This window comes from Peromyscus californicus, unplaced genomic scaffold, assembly GCF_007827085.1.
Source record: "Peromyscus californicus insignis strain IS unplaced genomic scaffold, ASM782708v3 Scaffold_11__1_contigs__length_118956290, whole genome shotgun sequence".
Taxonomy (NCBI): domain Eukaryota; kingdom Metazoa; phylum Chordata; class Mammalia; order Rodentia; family Cricetidae; genus Peromyscus; species Peromyscus californicus.
The window spans coordinates 72,863,785-72,876,731 of record NW_026294402.1 but is presented as its reverse complement, the minus strand read 5'-3'; the positions used below and the strand labels follow the sequence as shown (position 1 = coordinate 72,876,731).

General features: G+C 46.5%; 1 protein-coding gene across 1 annotated transcript; it reads right to left on the bottom strand.

Annotated features, from left to right (window-relative positions):
* Positions 1-220: 220 nt before the first annotated feature.
* On the bottom strand, positions 221-12,728 carry Gcm1 (glial cells missing transcription factor 1). Its single transcript, XM_052729410.1, has 5 exons — positions 12,654-12,728; positions 4,946-5,198; positions 3,893-4,005; positions 2,810-2,938; positions 221-964 (listed from the first exon to the last, which is right to left on the bottom strand). Exons 1-5 carry the CDS (start codon positions 12,726-12,728, stop codon positions 221-223), a joined length of 1,314 nt encoding a protein of 437 aa, XP_052585370.1.
* Between the last annotated feature and the right edge of the window lie 219 nt (positions 12,729-12,947).

Genomic DNA, 12,947 nt, shown 5'->3' with positions numbered 1-12,947 from the left:
ACCTGGCACAAGTGAGTTTCTATTCCTTCCTACGGGTAAACACAGTAGCACTGGCGAGGTGAAGAGACAGATAGATTAAAAAACAAAAGTCTTGTCTACTGCTTGTCATGATTCCACCACTTCTCCGGGGCTATGCTTTGTAACCCGTTTTCTAAGGATATCCTTCCAACCCCTTAGCCAATCACCATTTGGTGGTGGTGTCAGAGGAGGGGATGTTGAGTCATCTTAAAGGACAGAGGTTTAGAAACATTTCATTGTTGAAGTGATCCAAACCCGTGCAGGCCATCTCTTCGTCAAAATCCCACTTGCTGCTCCTGCTGGGAAGAGAGTATTGCTGCTGAGGATGAGAGCCGTAGGTGAGCAGAAAGGGGTCCTGCTGAGGTGAGTGGTACGTGAGGGAAGGCACATAGCTGTTGAAATCCATAGGTACTTTCTCTTCATAAGGCTCACCTCCTGGATTGGACCACAGGGGATGACAGCCAGTTGGGGCTGCAGGGGCCTCCAGTGGGATCTGTTGGGGAAAGGGCTCCAAAGAGCTCTGAGAGGGAAAGAAGTCGCAGGGCCAGCCGGTCACGGGCAGAGGATAGCTGGGATAGCAGGGCTCATCGTTAGGATTTCTCCCTAAGGTGGCAGCATTTTTATTCCAGGCTTGTAAATCGTCATAATCTGTGTAGACCCCAGGGACAGGAGGCTGAAACTGGTCTTCAGTGCTGTAGAGCCTTCCGCTGGAGAATTTGAATTTCTCATAGAGCTGAGTGGAGTCCAAGGTGGAAGTTGGATCTTCCAGCTCAGTGGTTCCCCCCAAATCGTAACTCTTGGGGAAGGATAGGCAATCATTCAGGGAGTTCTGCTGGGGGGCGTTAGCTATTAAAGGTGCGCTGTAACTGCTGGGCAGTTGGACGCCTTCCTGGAATGACCAAGTTAAAGGTAAACTTCCCTGACTCGGTATTTCACCTGGAAGAACCTGGAAAGGGAAATGAACAGTCGCGTTAATAAGTTAAGCAAATCCACATGGCTACCCCCGGCACCCCCGAGTTATTCTGCAAGTATCCCTCGATAAGATTGCCTTCATTCCTTGCATACTTCCACCATAGGGACAGCCTCTCCACAGCTGCTGGGAATCTTCGAGGAGACACTGACTCCTATTCCAGTTTACAACTTTCTAACCTGTGAAAGGCCAGATGTACTCTGTGGATGTTTAGTATGCGTCATGCTCAGGTATCAGATGTCTAACTGCCTTTTTGCACCATTTATAGGAGGCTATTAAAAAACCAAACCAACACATACACACACACACACACACACACACACACACACACACACACACACACACGTGCACGCACGCACGCACGCACGCGCACAAAACAAAACAAAACAAACCCAGCAGGTTCAAAGATTCATACTATTCCTGGTACAATTCTCAGGGCTAACCCTCACCCCTGCTTCTTCTTCTTCCCGACCTAGACTAGTCCAGTTCTTAGTGTGAGAGACCATGGTATTGTTGGATTCATTTGTTTTTCTCCTTTAGAGACTTTTCTCTGAGCTCATGGAAACTACACGGAATAGGACATAAACTCGTCAGCATCAATTTTTTTTATATAGACGGAGTAACCATATTACCCCTGAGGCGAACTATGTGATCCCATAGGAGAAGAAGCCGCTATCTAGCCCTTTATATAAGCTCTCCCCTCATAAGAAGATAGTCTGAGGGAAGGAGAGAAAGATTCTGTTTAAGCAAAGTGGCTGAGGTGCCCTGTGGCTGAGATGAACAATGAGGACCAGCCATGGGGATTTGGGAGCTCAGGTCCCTTGTAACAGATTAAATGACGATTCCTTCCAGATAAGGTACACTTCGAGTTTTCCAAGCAGGAATTAGCACTACATCAAACAGACAAACCTGTAATGCTATGAGGCCCTCGGAGTGGTGTGCTTCTTGGCACATTCTCCACACTTCCCTCTACCACTGGAGCAGCCATGATTTTCAGGAACTTTTTTTTAAACAGAGTCTCACTATGTAGCCCAGGCTGGACTCAAACTCTGGATCCTGACTGCTGGTATCTGTCAGTGTCCCAAGAACTGGGATCACACTAGAGATCACCTAGCTTAACAACTATCTGATTGTTTAGATCAACAGTTCTCAACCTGTGGGTCACAACCCCTTGGGGGGTTGCATATCAGATGTCCTGCATCTCAGATATTTGCATTATGATTCATAACAGTAGCAAAAGCTAGAGTTATGAAATAGCAACAAAAATAATTTTATGGTTGGGGGGTCACCACAACATGAAGAACCGTAGTAAAGGATCACAGCATTCGGAAGACTGAGAACCACTGATTTAGAAGAAATTAGTCAGACACATTCAGGGTGGTATGGCCGAAGACCATCTGATTATTTAGACTAGCTAAGAAAACCATCTGTTCTAGGGATGTCTGGAAACTTGAAAACAAAAACTCCAAAAGCATAAGGCTAGACACATTTTGTGAAGATTGTTTTGATTAATTCGGAGTTTATTGGAACTAAAATGTAGAGCTGCCAAATATGAGTTAAATACTGAGTCAAGCTCTTTTTTAAAAACTTGAATTAAGGATGATGAATCTGTTTCAAATACGGTAATAAAATAAAATAAAATAAAAAATGAAATAAAATAAAATCTCAAATTGAATTTGCTCAGTGGATGCCATGCTTGCTTATAGATAGGCCAGATAGAAGAATGTTTGCTTTCAGTGGTCAGTGAAGGACGGAGGCCATCCACCACGCCCACTGAGGGGTGAGGCCTGGATGCACGGTGAGCTCCCCAGGGCAGCTGACCTTTGTTGCTGGGCTCCCCTTCATCCGCAGAGAGCTAGAGGCGGATGCCATGTGCACTTTCTTCATCGCCCTCCTAGCCTCCGCTTCCAGCTTGGTTTCTGGCTTGGGATGGTCATGTTCTCCTTTCGACTAAAAAGAGGCAAAGTAGTAAAAACGAAACAAAAAAAATGAGTCACTGGATCGCACTTCACAGGGTGTAGCTTTCATTCTCTGTCCTGTCCTCTCCTGGGACCCGGTGTTAGCAAGGCCGCCGGCAGCAGAACTCTTCCCAAGCTCATGATGCTCACCTCTGCCTTCTGTCCTATGAGGTCGCTTCCTTATGTGGAGTCTGCCTCCCATCATGCATGCCTGCCATGCTCGTCTTCTCTCAATCTTTGGCACAGTGCTTACATACCTACCATTATTATCACTCCAGTTGACAGAATAAGAAACTAATGAGGCCTAGAGAAGGGATGTCACCTGCATAACCTCTCTCAGTTAGCGGACCCGGGGTTCCCACAGCCAAGCTGGGAGCCCGGTATGAAACACTCAGCCCTTGAGTGAGCTGGCGTTAAGGGGCTGGTAGCTGGAGTTCAGCCGCTGTGGGAACAGCTACGTCACAGCTGGCCGAATGCTCCAGAGCAAGGCCATGTCTTTGGGAGGGCTGGGTTGTCAATCCTCCACGGACAGTCTGGCACCAGAGCCCACTCTTCACCTTTTACATCGGGGCCTGACTGGTGTTTCTTAACAGACCTTGCAGAAAGCTGGGGTTTCCTGGAGGAATCAAGGGGTTCCCGCGTGCGAGCTAGTGCCAAGTCAGCACTGGTACCCACGCTGGGGTCTGTGGACAGTACGAGCTGAATGGGGCCTGTTCTAGCCTAGGAGTGCAAGGCTAGCATCCTCTCTCCTCAGGAGTGGAGGGGCTCGGCCTTCGGGGTTGCCAGTGCTCCACCCCTGGTGAAGCAGGGCATGTGGGCTCTCCCAGAGGGTGGGCACAGTCTCATATGCCCCTATACCCACAACCGCTGATAAAATGCCTCCATAGAAAACACGATAGATAGCTGCCACATGAAAGAGAAGCCGAGTTAATACCTCGAACCCTACCTGGAAAAATATGAAGCGGCCGTCGTGCCTCCAGAAGTTGGTGACCGGAAAGCCCCCGTGGCCTCGGCAGGGGATAAGCTTCAGAGGGCCGTTGCAGTTGGGACAGCTTTTCCCTACAGAAGAAGCAGGGAGAGTAGCTGGGTAGACCACAGGGGCTGCTGACTCCGGAGTCTGGGCTGCCCTGCTGGCTTTCGGCTTTGGGTCCAGGATAAAGAAGAAGACACCCCACTCACCCAACCCCCATCCCACCCCAAACCCCCACATCTCACCTATGACCAGTACTCTGTCTACCAATGGCCAACTGGGCTCACACATGGATACAGTCAACAGCTGCCTGACAAGTGGGGTTATTTTACAGGCCAAAGCACTCGTCGCAACAGAAGTTGCCCCTACTTATTCAAGAATATCAAATATTCTTTATATAGAAAAGTATTTTATTTGATGATCAGTAACTCTGATTTAAGGGGCAAAGCCCCATGGGAGAGAAAGGACAGTGCCACTAACTTTTCACTAAGTTGTAAGTGACTGAGAGGAAGTTTTGAAAACACGTTACTAGGAAAGAACATGAAATAACGGGGTGTAAAGTGGGTTAGGGACAGGAACATTGGAAGCATCTATTTAACAATCCAATGAATATGATTTTTTTAAATAAGAGTAAACATCTCCACAGGTAATTATGTCATAAATCTTAGTGAACAAAGTTGAGTTTATAAATTTAAAATTTCGTCTTGCTGCGCCACTTACGAAGAACACATTCACTGGGATCTCGCCGGGACTCAGGTGCCAGGCAGCAAGTCTGTGAACTAATTTCTCCTGAACTTTCCATGAGTCAATCTCTCTCCAAAGCAATGGGGGCATTCATGGGGGGTACACGGGAGGCCTTGTAGGCAGAGGTGAGGGGAAGGGGAGAGGTGGCTCTCTCTTAGAGAGTTCTCCGTCAGAATGCCTTGGCTGTCACCTAACTCCAGTGGGAGGGTTGCCTGGGCCCCTGGGACATGTCCGCCCTGGCTGGGACATCCAAGTCGACTCCCGGCCTCCCCAAGCCCCACTCACTCTGCTGCTTCTGCCGGGCTTTGTCACAGATGGCAGGTCTCAGGTAGATCTTGCGGCCCTCCTCGGTGGAGCAGTCCCTGCTGCACACCACCACCCCCAGGCAGGACTTCTTGAGGATGCGGGAATTGTGGTTGTTGGTGTTGCGCATGGCCCAGCTGCTCAAGTGGCGCTGTGCGCTCCTGTCCTCCGAGCTGTAGATGTGTTTCACGTACGAGTCCGGCCACTCCCGGAACCAGTCCGTCTTTTTCACATTCTGATGGAAACACCAAGATTCTGTTACGGTTTCATCCGGAAAACCCACCCGGTCCGCCTCTGTAGAGTTAATAGATGTAAAAGATATCCGGGCCACTGGGGCAGAGCAAGACGCCCTTGGTAGAGCCTGACTCGAATTTAATTCTGGTGGTGGGATCTGTGAGCACAAACAGGGGTTCTCAACCTTCTAGTACTCCGACCCCTCTACTACAGTTCCTCGTGTTGTGGTGACCCTCCGCCCCCAACCATAAAATTATTTTTTGTTGATACTTCATAACTACACTCTTGCTACTGTCGAGAATCATAATGTCTGCATTTTCTGATGATCTTAGGTGACCCCTGTGAAAGGGTCATTTGATCCCTGGGGGGTCACGACCCACAAGTTGAGAACCCCTGGCAACACACTTGTGGTAGAGTGTCTGCTGTGTCTATCAAGCACTTGGTCTCTTGCAACAAGATGAGATAGAATTTAGCTCTCCTGAATTCTGCTGTTTCTCCAGCCATTGGTGATAACAGTAAGGGCCATTTCTCCACAAGAATTTTTGAGGGTGAGGTCATCTCGCCAGGAAAGCACAGTGAGATAACGTCTCATACCACACTGGTTACCATCCCGGGAATTACAAAGTCACCAGAGGTAAGCAATGCAGAGCTCTGGTTCAAAGAGGTCTGGAAACTCACTTTTCCCTCCGTGGACAGTTTCCTTATTTTTCTCCACCCCTCAGACATGCAGAGGACTCAGGATGAGCCTGCCTGCTTACCCGGTGCTGCCCTGCTCCCTGCCTGTGGACATCTGAGTGGACTGTGTTGTGCAAGGTCAGAGCTGTGACTCAGTGGGTCTCGAGTTCCAATTCGGCAAGAGAAAGAGCTCTAGAGGCTGGCTAACACGTGTGGTGGTGGCTATGCATGGACTGTCAGCAAAGCAGTCATGGTAGCAGATTTCATTTAAACGTTGAAGCACAACAAAATCACACTAAAAAAAGGGGGGGGGGGGTCCTTAGAGCATAAGTCACTTTGTTTTCTGTTCTGTTCCTGCATGTGTAAAATAGGGGTGACGAGACTCTCTTACTTCAGGAATTCTGGGGATTAAATATTGTACAGGTAAGACTTGTCACAGCATCTAGCAAGCTCTGGGCTATATAAATAAACGTAGTGACTGGGTGTGACTCATTTCCCCAGCTCTACAATGGTGATTGATGCTGCGTGTGGCAGATCCTGCCCAGCTCTTAGAAGGAGAATCATGCTGGTTTGACTGTGCCCATCATCATGACTCTCAGAGACCTGACATAAAAATAAGAACAGTTTTCATTTAGAAGACTCTCAGAGATTGTGGTAGAAGATTCTGAAAAAGCCAGAAAAAGAAATCAAGGTACTAATCTTTTGCTTTCCCAACAAGAATATACAACACAGAATATTAATTAGCAAAAGCAAGGAATGTCTGAAGAGAGACTGAGATGAACATCAGTGCCAGGATAGATGAGCATCCCCACACCCCCCACTCCCCATCTCATCCCCGGGTTAGACTTCTGCCCCAGAGGAAGGAGATAAATCAAGCCTGTGTTGCTGGAGGTGCCTCTGAGGCCCAGCAGGCAGCTGCAGAACCTCCTTATTGGAAAACACAGCCAGGAAAGATGCCCTGACTTTCTGCTTTTTCTTGGGAAATGTGACCTTGATGTGGTTCAGTGTCCACGTGAGAAGCCCCCCCCAACCTCAACATCAGCCGTCTTCTCTTCCTGCTGACTGAAATTCTAATCTCTGCTTTCCATCTCAGAAAAGCATAGCAGAATATTTTTCTTTACTTTTTAAAGATTTATTTTATGATTATGTGTTTGCGTGGGGAGTGGCGTGTGCACCTGAGTGCAGGCACCCATTTGGGGAGCTGAGAACTGAACTCCAGTCCTCTGCAAAGAGCAGTAAGCACTCTTAACCTATAATTAAAACGCAGATTAAAACACTAACATATAGATTTACCTTTAATCATTTTAACTATAAAGAATTGGTGGACTTGATTTGTATTGTTCTTAAAAGACACACAGGTATCAAGACAAAGAAGACAAGGAGGTCAGACAAGTAGAGGGCAGCGGGGATTTCTACGGGAACGCCCCACCCACCCACTTCCGCCAAGGTCAGAACTACAAATCCCATGAGCCAGAAGAAGTGAAATGTATCCATGAGAACCCCTCTGATGTTCTGACCAAAGCAAAGACTTCATGTGTGTGGAGGAAGAAGTGACCCTCAACATCTTTGAGGCTGTTTCTTCTCACATGGCACCCCTGATGCCCTAGTTTTCTAGTTCCGTTAATAAGGCAGTAGTGTGTGAGTCGAGGAACCTACTAGAAGGAAGTGTGAACGCATGAAGCTCTTCTCTTGGCTGTTGTTTGTTCATTCTGTCATTTGCCTGGACTTTCAGTGGAATCTTTGGCAGCTTTTTATATTAAAATTGGAAGGATGGTGGATCCAGATGCTCCAAATAGCCAAGACCCAAAGGAAGAAGAGCAGGGCGTTTCTGAAAGCCCATGCAGTTTGCCATCAGGAATGTGAGGTTTTAAAACTGAGAACACTGCTTTTTAACCTTGTTAGCAATTCCCAGAAAAATGGTCCCTTCTTTTCAGAATCTTTGTTAATTTAATTCCTAACTTTTCATAAAACACTTTCTTCTTTTTAGATACTTTGTTTACTTTAATTTCTAACTTTTCATGAGTAACTCTTTGTTTTTGCTCTCGGTTAAGAAGTTTATAATTGAAAGGGAACATCCTTAAGTTTTCCAACATGTCACATCGAACAAATTTATATTTTATCATCTCCTTGGTAGCATCATTAGAAATTTATTTGATATTTCTATGGCTTCTCTGCAAACTTTTTTACAAGGAATTTTTTTTTTTTTTTTTTTTTTTTTTTTTTTTTTTTTTTTTTTTGGTTTTTTCGAGACAGGGTTTCTCTGTGTAGCTTTGCGCCTTTCCTGGAACTCGCTTTGGAGACCAGGCTGGCCTCGAACTCACAGAGATCCGCCTGGCTCTGCCTCCCGAGTGCTGGGATTAAAGGCGTGCGCCACCACCGCCCGGCCAGGAAATTTAACCCTATAATGTACGCAGTACCTTTTAGCTGCATGAGAACACAAGGACACTCCTTATATGACCTTCATTTTAATTTAATTTAGTCATTTGGAGTTTTAATAGGCTATCAAAAATTATATATTACTATTATATAAAGCTAATAAAATCAAATTCCTAAATTAGGTATCAAAATATTCACATTATAAGCAAGGGGAAGTGAGTTTTGCCTGTAATTCTAGCAGTTGGAAGGCTGTTTCCAGGCCAAGGCCAGCCTGGGCTATAGTGAGAGACCATCTCAAAAAATAAGAAGAAAGAAAGAAAAAAGAAAAAAAAAGCCAAAATTTTACATCACATTAATACATTAAAATTCCTTTCCATTCTTAGTACAGTCTACTCGTGTATAAAACAATTGTCTTCCAGCATAAATAGCTTACTACTTATTCATCCTTTGCACACACCTTTAATCTTAGCACTCAGGAGGCAGAGGTAGGCAGATTTCTGAGTTCAAGGCCATCCTGGTCTACATAGCAAATTCCAGGCCAGTCAAGGTTATTTAGTAAAAACCTGATAACAACAACAGCAGCAAAAGGAAACAAAATATACTCTCATTCTGACCCTACAGATAACTTTTTGAGTGAATCTGCCTCTTCTGGGTCAGCTGTAGGTGGATGGAGTTCTAAATGTCATCAGGAGTCAACAAAGGTCTTTGCATCAGGAATTGCTAGTAATCCTGCCATTTCCCATCTGAGGAAGGAAGTTCCACATTGCTAGGTCACGTTCCTCCCTCTCTCAAGCTCTCTTTCACGTCCCTCTCCTCTCTTCTCTCTTCTCCCTTCACTTTCCCACTCCTACTACCCAAGCCGAAGATGTGTGATGGGTGAGAGTCTTATCGCCACAGATGCAGGAATATTCCCAACACCATCACACCAGAAGCTCTGGGTGGCAGAGCCCCAGACCTAATAACAAGGGCTTCAACGATCTCGGGTGTCCAAATAGGTGGAGCTGTCCCAGGAGAGCTTGAGAGACTGGAGGTCAAGCAGAAGGTGGGCAGAGAGGGTGAAATTACGGATGTCTGCATGAGAAACAACATGACCTAGCCATGCAGGACAATAGTAAACTGATGAAGAATCCAGAATCAGGTTTGCCTGATACATCCACTACGTCATCCCGGAAGCACAGGCATTTGACTACACCGTCATGGATGGAAGCTGCTGTGAGAACAGAGGGTTCTCCATTCCCTGTGAAATGACTACTATTTAGTAGAAAAGGGCATTGAGTGTCTCCTCAATTTTCAGCTAAAAAGGAAAAAAAAAGTTACAATTTTATCTCTCAACTGTCATAGCCTGTGTGATGAGTGTGAGACTCTCTGGGATCATGTAATCCACATTTTGAGTGAAAGTAAGACAAGACCAACACCAGACATCTGCTGCTTGGACCAAGACAACTCTACAGTGAGATTGATTTTGCAGGTGCAAGTGTAATTTAAGGGGACTAGAACAGGAAAGTGTAACTGGCATAGTACACTGTCCCGGAAACAGACTTCCATCCATGACGGTGTAGTCAAGTGCCTGTGCTTCCAGGATGACGGAGTGGATGTATTAGGAGAAATGGAAAGCTGGGCATGTGGGCTCACAGCAGGAACCCCACCACTCAAAAGGCAGAAATCACCAGTTTGAGGCTAGCCTGGTCTATGACGTGAACGCCAGACCAGCTAAGTAAAAGCTATACAGATCCAACTAGCTGGGAGGCTGAGGCAGGACTGTTTCTATGAGTTCAAGGCCAACCCAAGCTACATAGTGAATTCTAGCCCATTCCAGAGTGAGACCCTGTCTCAAAAACTTAAAATAAATAGGGCTGGAGAGACTGTTCAACGGTTAAGAACTCTTGTGGCTCTTCCAGAGGAACTGGGTTCAATTCCCAGTACCTATTTGGCAGCTCCCTACTGACTGTAACTCCAGTTCCAGAGAATCCACTGCCCTCTTTTGGCCTCTGAGGGCACCAGGCATGCACGGAGTACACAGACATACTCACAGGCAAAATACTCACACGTATTAGGAAGAAAGAAAGAAAGAAAGAAAGAAAGAAAGAAAGAAAGAAAGAAAGAAAGAAAGAAGCAAAGAAAGAAGCAAAGAAAGAAGCAAAGAAAGAAACAAAGAAACAAAGAAAGAATTAAATAAATATGAATAAACAAACAAATGAAACCACCCACCAGGCCCAGGCTGACAATTCTGGAATCCCTGGCTATCAGAATCAATGGGTACAGAAGAGACCCCTGCATGCTGAAGCAGCATTTTCAGAGGAGGAAAAGGAATCTGAGGAGAGGCAGATAATTCTCAGGGGCCCTAGAAGTAGAGAGAGGTACAGCTGCAACTCAAGTCCAAGGTCAGTGCCTCCAGGTCCTCAGTTTCCCATTGGGTACCCTCTGACACACAAGCCCTGATGTTGAAAATGCCCCCCAAATCTTTCATTTTTCACCTTAACTGGTCATAGATACAATTCCAGAATTCGAATAAACCCAGGTCTGGATGGAATGGTGTCTGCTCAGATCATATTAAAGGATGTTTGTGCTTTTAATTATTGCCCTGAGTTTTATAAGCTGAATAGCTTTTCCATAAGCAACCGTTTCCCTGCTCACCAACTGCAAAGGATCTGTTTCCAGAGCAAGAGTGTGCATGTTTGCTGTGGACTTTCCTGTATGGTGGCCTAAGAAGTCAAGAATGCTTTGGAGTTTGGGAATTCATGCTGGAACAGGAGCTTTTGGGCCCTGAGTTTCCCTCAGGGAAGTGGTTCTTCCTCTTTTTTTACAGAGCTGATGAACGATATTGGTCCTCTGTCCAGGAAAATTGCATGTTTTTTTTTTTTTTTTTCCTTTTCCTTTTTAAGGTAAGCCTCGGACTTGTGGTGGGTCCCCTGTCTCTGCCTCCCATGTGGTGGGGTTACAGGCATGCAATACCACACCTGGAGAAATACATGTCACTACACAGGGTTGCCCCACCTGCCAGTTTCAAGTTCTTCCCCATCTGCCAACCTCAGCTCTAGATATTATCCTCAGCTCACATTCTGGGGGTGCAAAGCATGGAATTAAAAAGAGGGAGAAATATGGGCCATTGAACCAACAGCAATTAAAATTTACTCTAAAGATCCCCTAAAACAGCTACAGCGATTGCAGTACAAATCGTGAGCAACTCCCAACGCAAGTCCTGAGAACGGATGTTTGCCTGCCTTAGTGATGGCAGACTTGCCCCCTTGAATGAATGGGTCTATTTTCTGTCTTTCAGCTTTCTCAACAGTCCACCAAAGGAGACCTCAAGGGGAAATTAAGAGAAAATAGAGAATCAAAAAGAAGTGTCCATTAGAGCGGGAACCCAGAAAGGTCAAGAGCCGAGACTGGAATCCCCAGCTCCTCTGCCCTGCCTGTTCCCGGGATCAGACAGACATTGGGTCCCAGTGGACTCCGGGATTACTGTTCATAGTCACTTTTCCAAGCAACGTCCAGTAAAAGCATCTTTAAGCGCCGGGAAGAGAGGACAAGATAGTCAGGAATGATAACCACAGAAACTTGGTCTTAATTAATGCTTTTCATCAAATTAGAGTTCAAAGGTCAGTGGCTAGCTGGGCCTGTGATCCCAGCACTTGGGAGGCAGAGGCAAGAGGATTGTGAGTTCAAGTCAAATTTGAGATCCTTTTGGGGATTTAAGGCTAGCTTAGGCTGCTGAGTAAGACCCAGCCTCTCCCTCTCCCTCTCCCTCTCTCTCTCCCTTCCTCTCCCTCCTTTCCTCCCTCCCTCCCTCCCTCCCTCCCTCCCTCCCTCCCTCCCTCCCCCCCCCCTCTCTCTCTCTCTCACACACACACACACACACACACACACACACACACACACACACACACACAGAGTATTTGCCATAGAGGAGGCCAAAGACAGTATGGAAAGCAAAGCACTCCTGGGTAGAGTAGAAGTCACCCAGCGAGCCCACTGGTATTTCCGTCAGTCCCTCAAGAGTAGCTGTATTGCCCAAGGGTACCACTGTTCAGATATCCCAGCTTCAGGGTTAACCGTTGAAAGTACTATGGCAAAGAAGGTGAGATGGAGTCTTATGCATTACGTGGAGTCAGTCCACTGGCAAGTACTGTGAACTGAGTGCTAACCCGAGCGAACCAGCTTTGACAGGGAGGACCTACCTAGCAGCGCTTTCCTTATCACGGTCTATTCCTGGGCTGTCTGGAAAATAAAGAGGTGCCCAGATCCCAGGCCTTGCATCTCCCCTTGAAACACCTCAGTTGGCTGTACGGCTGGAGCTTTGAAGTAGTTTAGCCGGCTAGGACCTCACAGGCTCCCTTCTAGAACCTGGCGGGTTAATTGTCAGGCTTCAGAGCCACACGCTGGGGGCAATCCTGCAAGCGCATACCTGTGGCAGTTTCATGTCATTAATATCCCAGCTCAGTATCTCTTTGTCTTCAGGATCAAAGTCGTCCAGTTCCATGATAAGATCTCGTCACCACAGGCTTCCCTCTACTCAGCTTCTCAGAGACGGGCTAGAGAGCTCTCACTCTCAAAACTGCCGGTCTGTCCACACGAGCAGCTTAGGGGCTTCTTTTCCAAAGCTAAAAAATAAAATAAATGATAGCAACACTGATGATGTATGAGACTAAAAACTGTGGGGCCGCTTGTCGTGGCTCAAACCCCAGAGGCTGAGGCAGGA